The 22677-nt window shown below is 36.8% G+C and overlaps 2 protein-coding genes across 3 annotated transcripts; one reads left to right on the top strand and one right to left on the bottom strand.

The window, feature by feature from the left end:
* The first annotated feature begins 1120 nt into the window (after positions 1 to 1120).
* LOC131032900 (GEM-like protein 1) lies at positions 1121 to 22114 on the top strand. Of its 2 annotated transcripts, XM_059219590.1 has the most exons (5): positions 1121 to 1243; positions 1351 to 1775; positions 3600 to 3701; positions 7247 to 7521; positions 21598 to 22114. In XM_059219590.1, exons 2-5 carry the CDS (start codon positions 1457 to 1459, stop codon positions 21775 to 21777), a joined length of 876 nt encoding a protein of 291 aa, XP_059075573.1. In that variant the 5' UTR covers positions 1121 to 1243; positions 1351 to 1456; the 3' UTR covers positions 21778 to 22114. The 2 variants fall into 2 exon arrangements, with proteins under 2 accessions (XP_059075573.1, XP_057819983.1); XM_057964000.2 differs by having other exon boundaries at positions 1218 to 1775.
* LOC131875407 (uncharacterized) lies at positions 10001 to 11111 on the bottom strand. Its single transcript, XM_059219589.1, has 2 exons — positions 10635 to 11111; positions 10001 to 10548 (listed from the first exon to the last, which is right to left on the bottom strand). The coding sequence occupies exons 1-2, from the start codon at positions 11097 to 11099 to the stop codon at positions 10006 to 10008; spliced, it is 1008 nt and encodes a 335-aa protein (XP_059075572.1). The 5' UTR covers positions 11100 to 11111; the 3' UTR covers positions 10001 to 10005.
* Positions 22115 to 22677: the final 563 nt, after the last annotated feature.

The raw sequence follows: 22677 nt of genomic DNA, 5'->3' as shown, positions 1-22677 counted from the left end.
CACAATAGCACATATAGATATTAAAATACATATAAAAATATTACATATGAAGAAATATGAGAAGATTAGAAATATGGCCAATTTTATAATTATAATTATATAATTCTTTTAATTAAATTAGGATTATATTCTTAAGAAAAATGCATATTTTCATTATAATGTTTATGTTATATTATAATTATTAATATTATTTTATTGAAGTGAGAGTTATAGTTAATATTACAAAAACATAAAATAATATATTTTTAAAATAACAATAATGCAAAATTATAATTAAGAATTACAACAAATATTTTTAAATTACAATACTATGAAGGCAAGTACTCGACGCCAAGTTTTAATTAATTCCTTTATACAGTCTAATATGTTTGAAATCCTTATACTTTATATAATGTCACACTACTCTTTAAATCAAGCACATCGTTTTGATTTTGTACTATAACTAAATATATTATTCTTTATGATATATATTACATATTAATATTATTTACAATAATTAAATATTAATAATAGATAAATTATTAAGTGCTTATTTAATAATTATATAATTATGATTATTCTATTATACAATTAATGTCTCTTGACTGTTTGATTTGTCTTCATTGACATTCCTATCATAATCTAAATGGTTAGCTACTTTGGATCTTAGTAACTTATTAAATCTAATGTTTCAAGGCTATCTAATTTTACATTAATTTATTCTATTGAAAAGAATATTTTTAGAATTGATTATAAATAACTAAATGTAATTAAATTTATGTGAATTAAAAAACTAATTTATCCCAAATTTAAATCTAAATCATCACATCTAAATGTTAGTAAAGCCAAGATTATACTTCTCTCCGTGGACTCCTAAAATTGAAATTTAAATATTTTTTGTTTTTTCTATTAATAATTTCTTAAAACAAACATGAAAATTTAACAAGATTATATACAAATTTATATTATATAATAATGATACTAGATCTATTCTTTTATACACTTTTTCATATAATGTTAAAAAATATTATTTATGTTTCTCATCAATCTCCTAGTAATAAAAACTGTCTGGGGTGGGTTGTTTCTTCTTGTCAAAATCTTCTTTTTGTGATGTCAGCCTGTACCACCTAATCCAGTTTCCTTTTTCATTATTGCTTCACAAACACTAGTCATGAATTTTCAATTCAATTCAATTCAATTCATAACTACGTACCTGAAAAAAATTGCAATATCGAAACATGACGAATACTCTAGTAAAAGAGAAGTATCCTATTCTGCCACCGTTCCCAATTATTCTACCTTTTTCCTTTTATTTCTTGTTTTGTTCTCCACAGTGGAAGAATCGAATACTCACTTTCTGTTTTCTGCCAGTTTGATCTCTACATTTATCAGGTATCGAACTGAATCCGGGAACCACACTAGATTTCAACGATCCAAACTGTTTGCTGAGACATAGTCCCCTCAAATAATACACAAAATGAGCAAGTATACGCAAACGAACACCTCTTCTGCATCATCGGGATATGAAGAGGGTAGATGGGGTACATGGGTGATGGGAACCCCTGCAAATCCAGGCATACATCCTGTAAATCAGCAGGCAGCCAACTGGGTTGCGCAAGAAGCAACTCCGTCTGCAGTACAGATCGGGAGTAGTACTACAACACAACAGCAACAATATATGCAATATTCAGGACCTCCTCATGCCGTCACAGGCACTGTTACTTATCACCAGACAACGCCTTCACAGAGCAATCCTTATGTAGCAACAACAGCAGCCCCTGGATCGAATGGAAAGAGTAAGTATTATAGGATTTCTTCTGTGAATTACTTTTTTCCAACAGAAGGAAAATGCAGTGTTTTCATATGTGTGTAACTTCTTATTCAGTTATTTGGGCTTTTCTTTTTCTCTTTTTCGCTAAAGCTATGGAGAGGAAAAAACTACATGCCGAGATGTCAACTACCTGTCAGTGTTTGCTAACTAACCTGGAAAAATATAAGTATGACGCGAATTTAAAAATAAATAAATTTAAGTATCTGCATTTCTGCATGTAGGGAAATGTCCCTTATTCGAATCCAAGAATGTTAAACAAAACTAAAAGCTAGTGCCCTCAATCATTTGTCTATCACACCTTTTCTTCTTTTTAATCATGAAAAGACACTATTGGGTGCACACAAAGGCCACTTTTTATCTGCAGAAGTCTTTCCTGATTTAGATTCTGAACTTTTACAGCTTTTAATGAAGATAAAACTTTTCTTCTTTGGGGGAGTCCTTTGATGATAACTTAAATGTGATGGAAGGAAGTGATGAGTATAAACTATCTTTCCTAATTGTTCAATCTCTTAATTGGTCACATGATCTGCTGCCATAATTCCTGTCCTCCTGATATGTTGGTATGAGATTTTGAAACTTTTTTTTTTTTTTTTCTGAATGATATTGTTTATTTGGCATTGAGTCCCTTTCGACCTAAAATTTCAGTCCTGTATTTTCCGTGTACAGTTCTATGTTTTCTAAGAAAGTCATTGCTTCTGCCTTACTATTTGTATTCAATTCCAAGCGGATTAAAAACAATAACAGAGGTTGTCCATCATCATTTCTAAAGATCCTTATGCCCTCTGATAATCCTGGAATTCCTTTCGCAGCTCCATCAAAATTGAGATTAACCAAGAAGGAAAATTGAAAATTTCTTTCACACATGTCAGCCTGGTCCCACTAAAACCATTCGTTATCGAGTAATCCTTTAAGCAATTTAAGCCAAAAAATATGTTTGGAATTTTTTCTGTGCATGTATTTGTTGATTTTTTCAGCAAATCCATATGACCAGTATGTCAGTAGTTGTTGATGTAATATATTTTTAGCTGATTTAAATTACATCTATGACCTTTTTTTTTGATCGGTTTAAATTACATAGGACTTACTCTTCAAAATAAAATGCATTAAGTTACAGTATTTTTAAGAAAATTCAGAAGATAAGGAAAGTATAAATTCTACACCATTCACTAAGATAATCACATAAACACAAAATCAATTTAATTATGACAAGACAATATTTCAGGATATAACACATTTTTTGGAATGGTAGAAACCTTCAGTAGACATAAGATCTGCAAAATGAAATGTTGAGGTGTGATCCTATTAGTTTTTTTCGTCATCAGCACTAAAACATTTTAACATCTTTATTTTTTTCATTTTTTGGTTCTTCCTTAAGGAGCCTGAGGTTTGGTCCAGACTGGTTTGGGTTAGCCAATACATTGGGGTTTCTGACCAAATATTGGACAGGTCCATCTGAATACCATAGCATAAACCTATACAAATTTGTGTCTGTCATGGACGCATACACGCCTTTTCCAACATTTTATATTCACAGAAATAGCTTCATTTGCAAGTTTCTAATTTTTTTTTAATAAACTAGTTCATCTTTCTAATTTTTTAAAATAAATTAGTTCATTGAATCCTTCCTCCACCCTTTGTTGTCCTGGATGCAGTCATTGGCAGTTGCCGTCCCTGTCTATGATGAGTTTTAGAAGGCCTACATTTGAACATTAAGATTGACTGGGAATCTTGATTTTTACTTAGTACCTGACTTTTGCTGATGCAATGAGGCTTTATTTTTTATGTGTAGGTCCCATGGACATGATTCAGAACGTTTTCAACAAATGGAGCAAGGTGTTTGACGACAAATTGAAGAATGTGGAGAATTTTGCTGGCAACATTTGGCATCATTGTAAGTCTCTCTGGTAAATCTTGTTTCAACTTTTATGTAAGGTGCTTTGTAAGGGTAGTTGAACCAGATTCCATCTTTTGCAAATTTCAGTATGTTGGCTTTCTTATGTCCAAGGCCACTTCTAGCAGTTTGTCTGATTTAGTAAGCAAATCACATTAATAAACTGAAAAGGAGATTACATTGAATTGCTGTCAAATATCCATCTGAGAAACTTCTGAGAGTGTCATTTGATTAAATGATGGCCCAGATTTACTGATAATAGAGTGGATAAAAAAATTGCAAAGCAGAATTCAAATTAATGTTCTTTGTAACATAACATGTACTGTAATTTTAATTTGTATGTTTCCTTGCTGTGCAAAGCAAGTATTATAATATCTGGCCGTCAAGTTCATAGGTAAAGGGATAAAAGCTATAGGAAGTGACTTAATGTCTTACTGAGAAAAGTGATATTATAACCATGCATAACAAAAGTACTGTTATTCTGTTCCAAATACAGAACTGAAAATCAACAAAATGATAAACTATTAGAACAAGCGTCAGTCTAGCCTATACTTATAGACGTCAGAAGTTAAGCCAACAATAGAAAAACTGTTACAAGCATGAGTCTTTGTTCAGATTTTTGACTGGCTTGTTGCTTCAGATCATCCATGCCTCCTCTGAGCCTGTATGGCTGTTCATTAATTTGCCTGACAATTGCCATGTTCCAAATTTCTCATTGTGACTATTGTGAGTGATCTGGAGATTCTCCATTTTCCATCTCTTAAAGGTCACAGTTTAGATCTCTTTATCCATTCCCTCTGGAACCCAGTCACTCTTATGAAATTGCAAAAAATATGGAAATAAGCCAAAAATAGTGGGGCCATAGTTGCTATTTCAAAGGGGCCTTGAGTTCCATAGAGATTGATAACATTTAGGACAATTTTAAACAACTATTTGCTATCTAGTTCTTTCCGTATTCTTTGTATATGTTTTCTCTATATAGTTTGTTTGCTAAATTTACAATAAAAATTAATTTGGGAGGAATTATAAATCTTCTTTTTAGAAAAAGACAGATTGCTTAGATGGTGGCATGCTGATGTTCATGGACATAGTTATTTACGTGCCATGCTGCCTTTTTCACTTTGATGTTTCAGTTAAAATCTTGGACATACTTCTGCCTATTTGGAATTTATAGCAATTTGTTTTGTCCTATTCATTTCAGATTTCTTAGCATCTTAATCATGTACTTACAGTTGCACATATTTCAGATGTTTTGGTCACAGCTTGACAAGCTATCAAATACTCTGGTTTCATAATGCAATTGATAAAAATCAACATGTGAGTTACATAATGGGTTTGTAAATAACGTTTCTTGAATGCTGTTGTCTTATATATCTTGCATCAGGACTTACATATTCATTCATTAAGTTCTGCACAAACTAGATCAAATCCAACTAAAGTAACTATTTTCAGCAAGAAGTAACCTTGTGTAGTATGGAATGTAAAGAATTCTACTAATATATATGCCATCATAATACCCTTTCATATAAGCAAGCCTTTTTGGAAAACATCCATACTTTATTATCAATACTTAATTCAAAAAAAAGAAAGTTTGAAATAGGGGAAATCAGAATTTTGTAGGACAAAATTATGGGCAATTTCAAATCCACTATTTTGGACAGACTCAGGGCTTCGTTGAGATCGAAATTTTTTTATTTTTCTTTTTTAGCTGCTTAACTTTTCAGCCCCTCTGAAAATCGACTTTTCATGATCCCAAAATTCCCCAAGATTTGAACATAAATTGGAACCTCTTTGCTGCTTCTACTGCTTCTATGGAGGGAAGAATTCCTCTTGATCCTTTGTTTGGAGATAAGCTCATTAGAGGGAGTATTACAGGCTTATTACTTAGTTAATAAAGGCTATAAATTGATCTGTGATTCCTCACCTCTTATGCCTAGATGGAGCTATATCTCACAGGAAGTGGATGTTCTTAAAATCAACTTCATTCTTTGGCTTCTGTTTGAGAATCAACTGTTAACTTGGGACAATATCTGGAGAATAAAATTTGAGGGCCCAAGTAGATGTTCATTCTTTGGCTTCTGTTTAAGAATCAACTGTTAACCTCTTTGTGCATTGCCCCTATGTCAAAGATGTCTGGAGCTTAATACTTTCTAATGCTTTCCTTGGTGTCTCTGAGCCCACTTCCTATTAGGAAGCCACTGGCAGGTTCTATCTAATTCACAGTTTGGCCCCTTCTTCATGGCCATTAAAGGTGAAGCAACTCATGCCCATATATCTGTTCTGGGGAGTCTGGAAAGCCAGAAATGATGTAATTTTTAGGAACCACTTCTCTCCTCTGCGTTCTACCGTCACAAACATTGTTGCCCTCTTAAATGAGGCTGCTTGTTAAGTTTATGCTAAGAAAATTTTCAAATCTGAACTCACTCCTCTGTTCTGCATTGGTTTCTCCCTTTTCTTTCATGGGGCTTTGAAAAGGAACCTAAGTTCTGCTGGTGGTGGGGGAGTTCTATTTCACAATGGAAAAGTCTGTGTGAAATTTATTAAACAGCTATGCTGAGGCTAAAGTGCCGTATTTGGGGCTGTCTATGGCTAAAGAAATGTGATGTGATTCACTGAAGACCTCTGAAGACTTGAAGCTTAATCTAGATGATGTTAAATATAGTCATTATAAGTCAATCAGTAATTCATATGTGGTTAAGGTTATCAAGATCCTTACAAAGCAGTTTTCTCAAATCGACTTCCAGAATTTTTACAGAATTCACAACAAAGAGGCTGTTGAGATGGCTGATGTTGGCGTGAGTCTGGATCCTGGAATGTGGCAAATTTGGCATTTTCCTAACATGTAATGGCCTCTTTTGGCATCAAGTTTTGGCTCTTGCTGTTCTCTCCCTCTGGTATTTTGGCTCTGTATTGGAATTGGTTCTCTGCTGTTTTGAAGCTGCTCTTTGCTGATTTGGAACTGCTGTTTTGCAGCTGCTCTGCTCTGCATTGCCTGATTGTTTTGAGGAATTTTTTGGTCCCCTACTGTTCTCAATGCCCATTTAAATGCCACAACAGCTATTCAGTGTTGAATCTTTCAATTATCTCTGCTCTTTGCTGCACCACCTGTTTCTCTTGAGGAATGTTTTGGTTCCCTACTGTTCTCAATGCCCCTTTAAATGCCACAACAGTGGTTCGGTGCTGGATGTTTCAATTATCTCTGCTCTTTGTAACTGAACTCTTTGTATATTCTTTATATGAATAAAACATTTTCTTTTCAAAACAAATTTGAAGATTTTTATATTAATATCTCAGTTTGTGAAATTTAGGATATGTTTTCTACTATATGAAGTTACCAGGAAAGCGGTATGGAGACAAGGACCCTATCTGTGTCCCCATACCCACATTTTCTGGTGCTTACATTTATAAACGATATGCATTGATTTGACTAGTGTAGCCATCCTGGTACCCCTATCTGTCCAGGTAGCCTTGCTATTATGAATTATTTCTATTCCTCCCATTGTTGTAATGACCTGATTGCACTTTGTTTTGTCTCTTCTGAACAGTGAGAACTGGTCCCAGTCTTACGGACACAGCCATGGGAAGAATATCGCAAGGAACCAGAGTTCTAACTGAAGGTGGGTATGAAAAGATCTATCGACAGACATTTGAGACTATCCCAGGAGAACAACTTCGGAAGTCATATGCATGCTATTTGTCAACAACTACAGGGCCTGTTATAGGAACACTATATTTGTCTACTGTGAAGCTTGCTTTTTGCAGTGACAGTCCTCTTGCATACAGTCGTTATCCTGGTCAGACAGAATGGAGTTATTATAAGGTACCATTCTGCAGTAGATAATCTCATATAGTAGTTTAAATAGGATGGTAAAACTGGGTGCAGCTGGAAATTGTAATACATTAATGGAGTGAAGTTGTAAATATCTATCGAGCTAGCAAAACAGGATAGTAAAGATGAGCAGGGCATCTAACCATTATAAGATCAATGATGAATAACTATGAAATGTAGGTTTGATGAGCTTTTTCTTTTTGGTACTTGCCCTATTTAAATATTCAAGAACATAGTCAAAGACAAAAACATTAGTATATGGAACGGGGAAAGTTATGTGGCAATATAGATTGTCTGCTGATTGTAATAACCATACTCTTAACATCATACACGGCCTTGTAGAAACAAATTACTAAAGATGCATTGTCAGCACTTCATTACATTCAGTATTATCAAGCTTTTAACTCTCTGCTTTCTAGAAAATTGTCAGCAATTATATATGTCCAGTATTAATTTCAATCCATTGTTTAGAACTTTATGATTCTGTGTTAACCTCTTTACAGTTTCCATTTCATCTTTTGATGATCATATATCTTGGTAAGAATAAGAGGACATGACTTATAAAATTAACTTATTGCTTCCAAGTTGCTGTTTTTGGAAACTAGTAAATATTATGGCTGCAGAAAGCTGCTAATTATACTATTGGCACCATGGTGGTCCTTTCTCACACTTGTATATGATATAGAAGCCCAAGGATTTCTTGAGCATGTTAGAATAATAATTCCTTATAATGTTAATGGTCAATACTGTAATTAATGTCTACAGTATCAGGTAGATAGAAGTAGGTGACATATTTAAATATCTACAGTACTTTTGTAACTTCTATATATTGTATTTTTTCTTCAGTTAATAGAATGGAAGATATTTTACCAGTTCACTTCCTGAACATGGTATCAGAGACATATGTGAGGAATTTTTTTCGAAAATTCTGTGGCCATCAATTTTTTTTCAAAATTTTCCTAAAACCCGTCAAGGGTTTTCTGTGCCTGGCTCTTGGGTCTATCCCTAACCCTAAAAACCGCGGATTTGTTTAAGAAAAAAAACGAGGGTTTTCTGTTCAAGAAAAATCGCGGGCCTGTGAAAGGGGTTTCTCTGCTCGCGTTTTCTGTGATTTTTTTTGGCGCGCGACTTTTGGTATTTTTCCTATGGCAGCACATTTTTACGGCGTGATTTTAACTATAAAATCGCGCGGCAAAATATTTCCGCGTTCTGGGTGTTTGTCGACGATGTGAATTTTTATTTCGCGATTTGTGTTGCTTCACGTTTTTTGCCCTTTGCGACCTGAAAACAAAAACAAAAAACAAAACACACACAAAAAAAGAAAGACGTTGCGATTTTCACGGTGCCCGTCTCTTTTTCGCGACCTGTAAGGGTTTCACGATTTTTTCGGTTCTGCGTTTTTTTGCGTTTTTAGCGGATTTCGTGGGTCTGCTAGGGTTTTGTGGGTGACGGTAGATTTTTTGCCGCCTAGGGTTTCACCCTTCATTTCAATTCGAATTTTTTTCAGTTGCAGAATCGTTATGGGTTTTTCGAGATTTGATCTGGGTTGGCTTCGGATTTTTCTGGGTGCATCGTTTTCCGCAAGCTTGAAAAACTCGGATTTTGCAATAACTCGGCAAGGCCAAAAAATTTTAAAAACTCGGGACTCGCCAAAACTCGGCGAAAAACTCGGCAAAACTCGGCAACTTTATCGAACATTTGAAAATACATTTTTTTTTTATATATAATTCAAAAACACACATTTACACCAAATTTGTATAACATATATGATTTCCATGATATATAAATGAAATTTTTTTGGTAATACATAGCAACAAATGCAAGTATCATAGCATAAACCAAAAACCAAGTGCAACATATGAATAAGAGTTCAATACATATCAACGTATCATAGTGACAGTCTCATAGAGTTATAGAGTCATAGACCACAAAACAAGAACCTCTGAAATTCTGATTACATATCAAGTTCAAAGTTTGGTATCAATGAAAATAAGAAATCATAAATTGCGTCTACAACTAAAGCTCAAAACAGATTGTGGCCGCTGGGTGGGTGGTGCTGAAGTAGTGGCAACATCCTCAACACTAACAGGTGCCTCTGCTGCATGATCAACCTCCTGCTCCTCCTCACGTGCTGCCACTTCTGCATCCCATTCCTCTCTTGCCCTCTCCAACTCACTCAGCTGCTCATTAGTAAGGAATGGATCCAAATCATTATCAACATCATCAAGAGAAGCAACCCATTCTGTTGCATATGGATCAATGTCATTCAAGTCAAGTGCTTCATGTGAATCTTGCCCTAGCACCTTCTTCTCATGTAATCGAATGTTGTACCGCACATAGACAAGATCATTCAAGCGTTGTTGAGTCAACCTATTGCGCTTTTTTGTGTGGATGTTCTTAAAAACACTCCAGTTGCGCTCACAACCAGAAGCACTACAAGGCTGTGATAATATGCGGATGGCAAGTTTTTGAAGATTAGGCGTTGTGGCACCATAATCTTCCCACCACAAATCTGCAAGGATACAAAATGTGATTTATAACTTGTAAAGATTTCAATAATCTTAAAGAGAGAAATAAATGGTAAAAATTAAACATATGTTTTTTTTTACCTGGTCGTAAGGTGGCTCTCCTACGTTTGCAATCAGGTGAAGAAAACAATTCCCCTAAGGCCTTCTTATAACTCTGCAACTCATCAAGTATCAGGTCTCGAAGGATCTCATCATCAACTAATCTCCGAATGCATGTGTCAAGGCCAATTCTAACCTCTGCATCTGCTCTGAAACTCGGAAAGTAAAAAAACTTGGGATTCAAGAAGTAGGCAGCAGCATGAATATGTTGGTGGAGTTGATGGTTCCACCTCCGATCAATTATGCGCCATATGGGTTCATACTTGGTCTTGTTTGACCCATACAAGTGTTGAATCGCCTCTTTGGCCTTATCCATGGCCTCATATAGATACCCCATGGAGTTATGATCCCCATCCACTATTCGTAGCACCCTCACCAACGGTTCCGACACCTAGATATAAAAAATCTAACAAAATCAGCAGATTGAAATATTAGAAAATTAAATAATAAATCATCAATTAAAGTTTCAAAACTTACATTGATGATCTCCTCCACTATCTTGGCAAAATTAGTATCAAAAATGGCAATCACAACCTTCTTTGCTTCAGGCTTTGTAGCATAAGGACTCCCCAACCATCTTTCACTCACGAACATCCGCTTCAGGTTGGGCAATGTAGCAAGTATGCTCTGCAAGGTGAGGAAATTGGTAGCAAAGCGTGTGACCCCCGACCGCACAAGATCCTTACCTTCAGTGTGCTCTCTCATAAGATTCAGGACCCATGTGTGATTGTAGATGTATTTGGTGATATTCCTTCCATCTTCAACCACTTTCTTTACCCAACTTAGTTTCCCTGTGTCCTCAAGGAGCAAGTCAAGACAATGGGCAGCACAAGGGCTCCAAAATAATGTCGGATGTCTAGCCATTAGAAGTTTGTCGGCTGCCACATATGCAGCTGCATTATCAGTCACAACTTGGATGACATTCTGCACTCCCACATCCATCACCACTTCATCCAACATGTTGCACAAGGTCTCCGCATTCTTCACTTCATTGGAGGCATCAATTGATTTTAAAAATACTAACTGTCCTCTTGAAGCAACTAGAAAGTTGATGAGTGTCCTATTCCTACCATCTGTCCATCCATCAGAAAGAATGGTGCAGCCATTCTTTTCCCAAATAGTCCTTTGCTCTTCCACTAATGCATGAGTGTTTTGGACCTCATCCTGCAATAACGGTCCACTTACCTCGTAACGGCTTGGGGATTTGAACCCCTTACCTGCCACAGTCAACGCGGTGACCAATTGGTCCCAAGATGGACTAGAAATAGCATTGAACGGAACATCGTTGTAGATAAAAAATCTAGCACACGCCACCTTGGCTTGTTGGTGAGCCTCTTTATTCCATGCAGTGCCAAGCAATCCAGGTTGTGCACCAGGAGTGTTACGTGGAATAAAGAAGTTTTCCATGTTGCTGTCCAAAGTTCCCTTTGCTCGTATCCGTGGCCCAAGGGAAGAACCAGATGTCCCCACATCTGTATGTGACCCCATGGAACTCAAATCTGCCCTTGGGGCTGCCATTGCCTCTGCTGTTCTCTTTTTTGTTGCCTTCCTTTGATCATATGCTTCAAGCGTTGCTATTGCATCTCTCGTAGCCTCTTCAGTACATTCTGTACAGCTTGTGGTATCTCGGCATTGAATTTTTGCAAGGTGATATTTGAACCTATTAATGCCACCTTTTACAATTTTTTTGCAATGGTTGCAAAAAACATCTCCTCGTTTTGGACCTGGTCTCCCATGTTTCCAACAAGGGTCTCTCTTTTTGCCACCAACTTTAACTGTAGAAGCTGAATCCATTTTCTTTCAAAAAGATGTGGAAAAGAACCTAGCAAAAGAGAGGCAACATTTAGAGATAAATAACATTGTTACCAAAAAAAATCACGAACATCCAAAAATTACAATGACTGTATAACTGTATTTTATTTACAGTCATCTATTAATAGATGACTATCTAAAATTAAAATTTTTAATTGGTTGTGTATTTTTTTAAGTTTTTAACTTCAAATTTAAATTTAAATGAAATACTTTAATACACATTGACATTACACAGTTGACAATCATTTCAAATGACTATGAGTATTTCACAATTGACTGTGTAATACACAGTCATTAATTACAATGTACATTAATGATTAATGTATTACACAGTCATCAGTCATTTGAAAATGACTATGTATTACACAGTCATTTCAAATGACCGTGTATTACACAGTCATCAGTCATTTGAAAATGACTGTGTATTACACAGTCATCAATCATTTGAAATTTTGAAATGACTGTAATGACTGTGTAATACACAGTCATTTCTCATTTGAAATGACTGTAATGACTGTGTATTACACAGTCATTTCAAATGAATGTGTATTACATAGTCATTTGAAATGACTGTGACTGTGTAATGATGACTGTGTAATACACAGTCATTTGAAAATTTGAAATGACTGTGTATTACACAGTCATTTGAAAATTGAAATGACTGTGACTGTGTAATGATGACTGTGTAATACACAGTCATTTGAATTTTGAAATGACTGTGACTGTGTAATGATGACTGTGTAATACACAGTCATTTGAAAATTTGAAATACACAGTCATTTGAAAATTGAAATGACTGTGACTGTGTAATGATGACTATGTAATACACAGTCATTTGAAAATTTGAAATGACTGTGTATTACACAGTCATTTGAAATGACTGTGACTGTGTAATACACTGTCATTTTCAAATGACTGATGACTGTGTAATACACAGTCATTTGAAATGACTGTAATTACTAATGATTGTGTATTACACAGTCATTTGAAATGACTGTGACTGTGTAATACATAGTCATTTTCAAATGACTGTGACTGTGTAATGAATCTAATGATGATTGTGTAATACACAGTCATTTGAAATGACTAAGACTGTGTATTTCAAATGACTGTGTATTACACAGTGACACAGTCATTCGATTCAAATTTAAAATGACTGTGAATTCGAAATAAAACAATACAAAAAGATACCTGGTCGCGCGTGCAAATGCAAACAATGCACAGTCATTTTGACTGTGTAATACACAGTCATTTCAAATGACTGTGTATTACACAGTCATTCGATTAAAATTTAAAATGACTATGAATTCGAAATAAAACAATACAAAAAGATCACGAATAAACAAGTAAAAACCTGGTCGCACGTGCAAATGCAAACCCTATTGGAAATCGCGTGAAGTTTTTTGCCTTCCGGAGCCGCGCGAGCCGCGAAATGGAATAAAGACTTAGGTTTTTCTTTTGCCTGCGACTTAAGTTGCGTTTTTCTCGCATTTTGTGCCGCGTTTCGGGCGGGTTTTGGCGATTAACGGCGAGTATTTGCCAAAAAAATCGCGGCGACTATATGAAAAAATCGCGCCGAGTATTTCCGCGATTAACTTGCGCGGCATTATGGATCGCGATTACTCGTGAGTTTTTTAATGGCTCGCCGAGTTTTGCAAGCTTGGTTTTCCGTGCCTTGGTTTTTGAACCCACAGATTTGACCCTTCAGTCGAAAAATTATTCTGATTACAAATTCCTTGTGGATTTTTCAAGAGCTCTTCTAGGTCTTTGTTGGATTTTTCCGAGTCAGTTGGAAATTTTACCTCGAAAACCGTGCTAGGGTTTCAGTTTTTGCCTCAGAATCTGACTTGCAGAACTTGTTTTCATTTGTTGTTTTTTCATCTCTTGGAATTCATGCCTTCACCAGTTTGACCTCGGGGTACGTGATGATATCTCTGACAAATATAATGCTCGAAAGCAGCGAAAAATTCAATGGCCGCAACTACAACACCTGGAAGCAGCGCATGCTTACGATCTTTGAGTACCAATGTCTTGATGCAGTTGTTCTGGGCACGTCTCAATGTCCAACCACTGCCGAAAAAGATCAAGACTAATGGGATGAGTGCAACCGCGATGTTGTCATGCTGATTAAGCTTTCCGTCACCGATGAACAACTACCTCAGGTATCGTCCGACAAAACAATGAAGGAGATATGGGACCATTTGAAGAGTCTCCTTGAAACCTTCGACAAGAGCAGAGCATTCTTTCTGAAGAACATGCTCTTTTTGATTATGATGGACGAAAGGACACCTCTGCAGGATCACTTGACCTAGACCAAGGATATCCGTGACCAACTTGAGGCGATTGGTCGTACCATGAAGGAAGAGGACATTGTCATCATCACACTGAAGAGTTTGCCCAAATCTTATGAGATTTCATCGAAATGCTCAATATCACTTCCATTGACGTCAATTTGAAGTTTTCCGATCTTTGTAACAAGCTTTTATAGCAAGATCAGTGGCGCCAACAGTTTTGGAAGCAGTACCAGTTCCACCTCCACCGAGCAAGCATTCTCTGCCAAATCTTTTGCTAAGAACAAAGGGAAGGTTTAATTTTCTCAGCCGAAAGGCTCTGGTTCTTCTCAAGACAGCAAGAAGAAGAAGAACGTTTAGTGTAATTATTGTCATAAGTTTGGTCACATGAAGGCCGAGTGTCGAATTCGATTGGCTTCTGAACAAAAGAAGCAGGGAGGGTCTCAACAAAAAGCAAATGTCGCCGAACGCTCTGAGCAGAAAGAATCTGCTTTCTATGCTTTTATGGTTGATTCAGGAGCTTCGCGATATTTTACTCATCATTGAAATTGGTTCACGAAATTTGAACCTTTCTCGGATTTAGTAATCTTCGAAGGAGGAGAAGAGTACACAGTTGTTGGTAAGGGCACTGTCTAGATTCACTCAGGAGGTAGACATTTAATTTTTCTTGATGTCTACTATGTTCTAGGCATGGAACATAATCGCCTCTCCGTCAGTCAGATCATGAGGCGTTCTGCTCAATTAGATGTTGTCTTCAGTTCATCCATAGCATTGTTGATAGGGAGACTCATACTACAATGGCTATGGGACTTGAGGATCATGGTTTGTATAGACTTGCTAATTCCGGCGATTCGTAAGAGCACGCTTTGGTTGCTAGGAGTACATCCATCAAAACACTTCGGCATCAACATTATGGGCACTTAAACGTGCACTCTCTCTCTCAATTATCTCGGGAGGGTTTGGTTGTTGGTCTACCTGAGATCCAACCTCAAAACCATGGAGTTTGTGGAGCTTGTCAAGCTGGGAAGCAGCATCGGACACCATTCTCGGATGGTGATTCTTGACGAGCCTCCAAGGTCCTTCAATTGGTTCACGCTAATGTATGTGGGCCAATGAACGCTCCATCTGTTATTGGTTACAAGTACTTGTTATTTGTTGATGATTTCAGTTGTAAAATGTGGGTGTATTTTTTGAAAAATAAATCAAATGTGTTCAGTACATTTCAGTAGTTTAAGGCTTTAGTTGAGAAAGAATCCGGTTCTCAGATTGTCACTCTAAGGTCAGATAATGGGGGGGAGTTTTGTTCCAATGACTTCTCTACATATTGTGCTACACATGACATTAAACACCAACTCACCACACCATACACCCCTCAGCAGAATGGTGTTGTTGAAGGTAGGAATCGCACCATTACTGAAATGGCTCGTTCTATGATAGAGCATTGCAATGTTCCTTAGAAACACTAGTCTACCTTCTTAATCGGTCACCTACACATGCTATCAAGAAGATGACTCCTGAAGAAACCTGGTCAGGACGCAAGCCTAAAGTGAGCCATTTGAAAGTCTTTGGTTCTATCGCTCATGTATGGATTCTAGACGCCAAGCGTGCTAAGTTGGATTCAAAGAGCCAAACACTTATGTTTATTGGTTACAACGATAACCACAAGGCCTACAGGTTGATTGATGTGGAGACAGATCGTCTCATTTTTAGTCGTGATGTTGTGGTTGATGAAACTACTGGTCCATTCATGCCTTTTTCTACTCCTAGTCCTGCGACTCAGTCTGTGCAGACTCCTAATGTTGGTGTTCGTCTTCCTCTTGGTTCCCATGATGGGAGGGCTTCAGAGCATTTTTGACTCTGAAGATGAGGAATCTATCGATCCAGCACCACCTAATTTGTCACAAGATTTGCATCCAGATGACTTTGTTCCGGAAACTCCAGTGGATGTTGTTCATCCAATGCCAGATGTTGGTACTTCTACCCTCAGGCCTAAATGGTGGGCCAAGACAATAGGAGATCTTCATGATGATGAGCTTCTTGAGGATAGATTGGTTCGCCACAAGAGAAAGCAACATAATACAGTCAACTTTGCACTTATGGCCAACATCCACAACATCCATGAGCCCTAGACATATTCCGAGGCTAAAGGCATTCCTGAGTGGGAAAAGGCTATGGAGACAGATTACCATAGTCTTCTGAAGAATAACACGTGGATTCTTTTTGATTTGCCTCTTGGGAAGAAACCTATCAGCTATAAATGGGTTTATAAAGTCAAATATCATGCAGATGGTACTTTGGATAAGTACAAGGCCAGATTGGTGGCTTGGGGTTTTACACAGCGGGAGGGCATTGACTATGAGGAGACTTTTGCTCCTACTGCCAAGATGAGCACTATTCCTCTTCTTCTCGCCATTGCAGCTCAGTTTGATGGAAACTTTACCAGATGGATGTTAAAAGTGCATATCTCAACGGTGAGTTGCAAGAAAAAGTTTATATGACTCAACCTCTTGGCTTCAAGGTTCCTGGTAAGGAACATCATGTTTGCTATGGCCTGAAGCAAGCCCCTCGGGCTTGGAACTTCAAGATTGATCAGTATTTGGTTGAACATGGTTTTCAGTGCAGTCCCTTTGACACTAATCTGTATGTCAAACTCTCCGCGATGATATCCTTTTTTTTGTTGTCTACGTGGATGACTTGATCATTACTGGCAATTCCGCACATTTGATTACAACCATCAAACAGGACTTGTGCCAACCTTTTAACATGACAGATTTGGGGCTTCTCCATTATTGCTTAGGTGTCGAAGTGTGGCGGATTGATGACAGTATCTTTATTTCACAGTCCAAGTATGCCCGCAGTTTGCTTGACAAGTTTCGAATGCAAGATTGTAAACTTGCTTCCACACATATGGAGAAAGGGCTGAAGTTATCAGCCAAGTTTGATTCACCTGCAGTAGATGAAACCAAATTTAGGCAACTAGTAGGCAGCCTCATCTACCTCACTGCCACTAGACCTGACATCTGTTTTGTTGTCAGCTACATCTCTTGCTTCATGACAGCCCCAAAAGCTGATCATTGGATTGCAGCGAAGCGAGTGCTGCGATATGCGAAAGGCACTTCAGACTATGGCATTCTGTATGGCAGGTGCAACGATCCAAATCTGATTGGTTATACTGACTCAGATTGGGCAGGATCAGTGGATGACAAAAAATTCACTTCTGGGCATGTATTCAGTTTGGGTATTGGTGCCGTCACTTGGAGCAGCAAGAAGCAACAGGCTGTGGGTCTTTCCTCGACCAAAGCTGAATATCGGGGAATAGTCAAGGCCGCATGTGAGGCAGTTTGGCTCCGAAGGATGCTTTCCGACATGCAGATGCCACAAGCAGGTCTTTCTCCCTTGTATATTGATAATCAAGGGTTTCTCAAACTGGCCAAAAATCCAGTCTTCCATGAACGTACCAAGCATGTCGAGCTTCATTGCCATTAAATCCGCAAGCTGGTAGAAGACGGATCAGTTCAGTTGTAGTATGTTCCGACAGCGGATCAGACTGCGGATATTCTCACCAAGTTTCTAAGCCCGGATAAGTTTGTAAAATCCAAGGGGCAACTTGGTGTTTTTGATCGATTGACCATTAAGGGAGGGTGTTAGAATAATAATTCTTTATAATGTTAATGGTCAATACTGTAATTAATGTCTACAGTATTTGGTAGATAGAAGTAGGTGACATAATTAAATATCTATAGTACTTTTGTAACTTCTATATATTGTATTTTTTCTTCAGTTAATAGAATGGAAGATATTTTACCAGTTCACTTCTTGAACAGAGCAAACTGATAAAACACTTCAGAAAATGTAACTGGCTATAGAAGAATATGGATCTGATTACCAGAAGTTGTACATGCATGGGCATTAACCTTATCTTATTGAAAGGAGGGAAAGTCCATACATCTCTTATCTTGGATGAACCTGCTGTTGGTTATCTAACAGCTGGCTATACGTGATGCATTTTTTGTGGTAGCTATTCGTTCTGAGTCATTGTGCTGGAGTTATAGGGAAACCAGGAGCTTGTTTTATGATCTCATTGGAAGGTCAATCTTATGCTCTAGGGGAAAACAAAACTTTTTAACTCCTTGATAGAATGGTAAAGCACTCTGCGGTAGAACTCCCCTGCATGTTGATGGAGGTCCTATACTTGATCCCTAGCTGGTGCATGCTTGTCAGCATGATGTAGAGAGAAAGCTAGGTGAACACAAGCTGTTTTGGGGCTTAAGGTGGGTGTGAAAAAGGTCAATCCACACTTAATGAAACATAGAACCTATAGCTCAGTGATAGACTGCCTTGGCATATCGGTTGAAGTTTCCTAGGGTTCTGTCCTAGCTGGTCAGTGCTTTTCAACATCAGAAATACACGACCATAAGCAATGCACAAGTATACACAATAGAGTGAGACAAATTAGGTAGACTATGATTGGCTTCATACAACTCTTTCAATGTATGTGTGTAGCTGTTGTATACACTGTCCCTATTGTTATATTAGTTTAACCACCAATAACCAGCACTAACATTAAATACTAATTTCACCACAACCTAGTGTTTAGCTGGTGTTTCATATTATGATCATACTAGCTTAAAGTAATGTTCACTTATAATAATATTATTGAATATTGTTGGCATTTGGTCTGTGCGCTCTAACATCCCTGTCAGACAAGCTCCAAACATTAAGCTGGAAAATAATTTATTATAATTAGATGTCTTTCAGCACCGTCTCAAAATTGCCTCAAAACAATAGTATTGATCAAACACTTATTGTTAACTGTTTCTTGACATACCTTTCTTCTCAGGATCTTTTCGAAACATGGTTGAAATGAACATATTTGGCAGGCTAACAAACTTCTAGTTTAAATCCTGGGAAGGTATACCTGTCACCTCCACACTTGCTTCAGGAAGTTAATTCCTAAAACTCAACCATCCATCCAACTTGTAGCAGGTACATCCGTCACCCTTGGATCAATTTCCTCTATCTGTCTGTTCAAAACTGGATCATTATTATGCAGTTCTCCTAGAAATAAATATATCAGAGTCACAGACTGAAATTTTCTCAAGTGCTCTGGGAATACCTGGGATTTTTGGATAACAAGCTGCTTCACTCATGCTTGATGGCAACATATGCCTATCTCAAAGAAACTTCTTCTGTCAGCCGCGAGAAACTGAATGGACCCTTTCTTCCTAAATGCAATAGACAAGATTCCTTATTGGTCATAACTGATAACAACAATCACACCACAAGTTCTTTAATATCTTTACTGTCTTTTTCTTGGATTTAAAAATCACTTTTTTTAATTGAAGAAGTTTACAAATATGGCCCCCATGTGAGCAACTGGTTACAAATGAGACTAATACATAGCTCCTTACAAGCATTAATGATACTAATAGATAGCTCCCTATGAGCACTAATGAGATCAATGCTTAGCTCCTTTCGAGCATTAACATTAGAGAACAACTTAGACATCCATACTAGAAGGCAACAATGGAATACCAAGAGTCAATTTAGAATCCACAGACATTACATTCACACTAGAGGTCAACAATGAAAGACTAAAGAGTCACAACTTATAATTCCACATTAGATGTCTTGTTGGGGATTTGAACTTGGGTCTCCACAAGTATAGCTCAATGTTTAAACCAATTGAACTCAACCCCTTGGATGATTTAAATATTGAAGAAGCCCCCCGGGCCTGAAAATTATTAAGAGTATGTTGTACAATTCTTTACTGCTCAAAGATGTCCCAATAAAAGTGAAGTTAGATATTCAAACTATATTGAAGGATCCGGGGAAAACCACAATAATGGGACATGTAACACCTTATATAAATTGACTAGCATCAGTGTTTTTTGATATATCATTTTAAAGACATGGCACTTGGAAATTTCCAACTTGGCAATGGATTCTAATCCTGAATACCAAGAAATATTAATTTTGATAGGGAAATTGGGCAAAATCCTAATGATTAGCATGTGACACAGGATTGAACTTGAACGTTTGGGTGGCAAACTCAACAAATTGTTTTAGTGATACTGGAATAAGTTTTCATAGATATGCAAGAAATGAATCCTTATGCAAAAGCGTAATCAGCCTGAGATTTAGAAGAGTGCAGCAGGTTGAATGACATAGGTGACACCAAGGTGAGGGAAGCCAAGTAATAAGAAATCATTGGTTTAACTTAGTTCATTGACAACCGAGCAGATCAGGTCATGGATTAAAGTCTAGACAACGGAGGGCAAGGTTAGGCATGGTTCTTGGGTACAAAATCCGAATGATATAGATTTAAGTTACTGGAAACTGGAAAGTCAGTGGTCTAAACTTGAACATATTATGCTTGAGATCATAAACTATAACACAGACTGCATGCTTACTGCTGTTTTATTTGAAATTGCATATACATATGTCATCAGAATTTTGGAAAACTGTCTTCCGGAGAATGCCAGAACTGCATGCCCTCCTTTCCATTTTCAACTATACCATTTACTGAAATTTGAGCTTTATCAAAACGGTACATGACATAAATAATGATTTTAACATACATCATTAATTCAAAAAATAGGCCTAGGTGCTAAACCTATTTATAAAAAGGAAATATATTAGATGAAGAACAAATTCAAAATTGAGGGGATATTACAATCTAAAATAATTCATTAAGACAAATAGTATGGAGGAGAATTCCAATGATGAAAGGAATCTCGATTGGCAGATTAGGAAGTCGCATAAAGGAAAGCATAAGTGAGGAGAAAGAAAATGGCCATTACCTTCTGTCTGAACTTGAAATGCTTCCCTAGCTTTGTGAGAAGAACTCAAAGAATATTAGAAACTCTTTAACTCTCAGTTGTTTCATTGCCTGTCCACGTATTCAAGCATTTTGTGGATGTTAATATAACTTGAAATGTCCGCCAAGGTTTCTCTAAAGAGTTACCTTGTCACATGAACATTGGGAAATCTTGTCCATTGTTTGAGGGCTGGCTCCTGTATTCAAGCATTTCATGGATGTGTTCTGTTGTTTGTGCTAGCTTTGTAACTCATGATTTTCTATCATGAAGATTAATCTTTCAAATGTGAAGATGGTAAATCTCCTTATGTGTTAATTGTGAAAGGTCTGATTTTTCCTTATGCTATAAACCTAAGTATTAATACTGCTTTTACAATCTATTTATGCTATGCGTCTTTCCATCTGTCTCAAATCATTTTCTTGTATTAAGGTGATTGTTATTTCATAGTGTACTCTGATAAATAATTCTTTTATGCACACAGATTGTCAAAAACTAATACATCATTTATGTGAATAGGTGATGGTGCCACTTAGCCACGTTAAGGCTGTTAATCCTTCTGCAAACAGGTTGAACCCTGCAGAGAAATACATTCAGATAATCACAATTGATGACCACGAGTTCTGGTTAATGGGTTTTGTTAGCCATGACAAAGCACTAAAGAACCTCCAGGAAGCAACAAGACATCAGGATTCCTAAAATTCTAGCAGATTACTGTAAAGGCATTGCACTTGCAATTTATTTTTATCTGTAAATAGCATTGCTTGTTCAGCATTTTGTCATTTACCTTATACTCTTATTCGTAGTTAAATCCATGCATATTGTGCGTAGCTTTCACACAATTTTTCTGAATGGTAAATATGAATTGAAAAGAGGACTTGTATCTGTAAATCTGTCGCCTTAGGATTGAATAGCTAACATTCAGAATACTTCTGAACTTTGGTAAAATGGTCACGCGGTCAGGAAAAAGGCAAGAAACTTTATTTGATTTGTGTAAATTATGAGACTTCATGTAATTATTTGGCATTTCTTTTCACATGCTTCCGTCATTTCAGACTGTTTTGGGAAAGTACATTTGGATATTGTTTGATAGGTATAACTTGGAGAATTAAAGTATATCTGTTATTCTGGAAGTTACTGAAATTTTATCTCCTAGATCAGAGAACGTGGCCTACATAAATTTTTTGATGTTGCACGCACAATGTTAATAAGACTTGTAATGATATGTGCCCAAAAATTGTTCGTTCATTGCTAATAACGCATTGACCATTGTGATACCTGACATTGTCCTTGATATTTTGTATGACATAGAAGTACTATAAAGTTAATTTTAAAATGTATGGAAGTGTTTTTTTCTCATTAATTGAAAAGAGTTGTCAATTTCAAGATGTTTTAAATGATAAATCTCTGAAGTGACAGGATCAGTGTTTATGTTAGTCCCAGATTATCATTGCTGCATTTTGTTACTATCGTTCTCAGAGATCTTTATGTTCTCATGCAAAATGCATTTTCACACTTTCGAGGGTATTTTGAAGAGTCGTTAATTTATTGGGTTGAAGTCTTTAGGACCGTGTTAGAATGGTATAGTACTTTACCTGA

Source organism: Cryptomeria japonica, chromosome 4 (assembly GCF_030272615.1).
Source record: "Cryptomeria japonica chromosome 4, Sugi_1.0, whole genome shotgun sequence".
NCBI lineage: Eukaryota > Viridiplantae > Streptophyta > Pinopsida > Cupressales > Cupressaceae > Cryptomeria > Cryptomeria japonica.
Note: the sequence above shows the minus strand (reverse complement) of the source record. Positions and strands in the feature narration are given on the sequence as shown.

Bases quoted from the DNA above. Each gene is read 5' to 3' on its own strand.
- LOC131032900 (XM_059219590.1), top strand. From the start codon at position 1,457: ATGAGCAAGTATACGCAAACGAACACCTCTTCTGCATCATCGGGATAT. The intron at 1,776-3,599 runs GTAAGTATTATA...TTTTATGTGTAG, and splicing joins CCCTGGATCGAATGGAAAGA to GTCCCATGGACATGATTCAG. The intron at 3,702-7,246 runs GTAAGTCTCTCT...TCTTCTGAACAG, and splicing joins TGGCAACATTTGGCATCATT to TGAGAACTGGTCCCAGTCTT.
- LOC131875407 (XM_059219589.1), bottom strand. From the start codon at position 11,099: ATGGATGTGGGAGTGCAGAATGTCATCCAAGTTGTGACTGATAATGCA. The intron at 10,549-10,634 runs GTAAGTTTTGAA...TTTTATATCTAG, and splicing joins TAGTGGAGGAGATCATCAAT to GTGTCGGAACCGTTGGTGAG.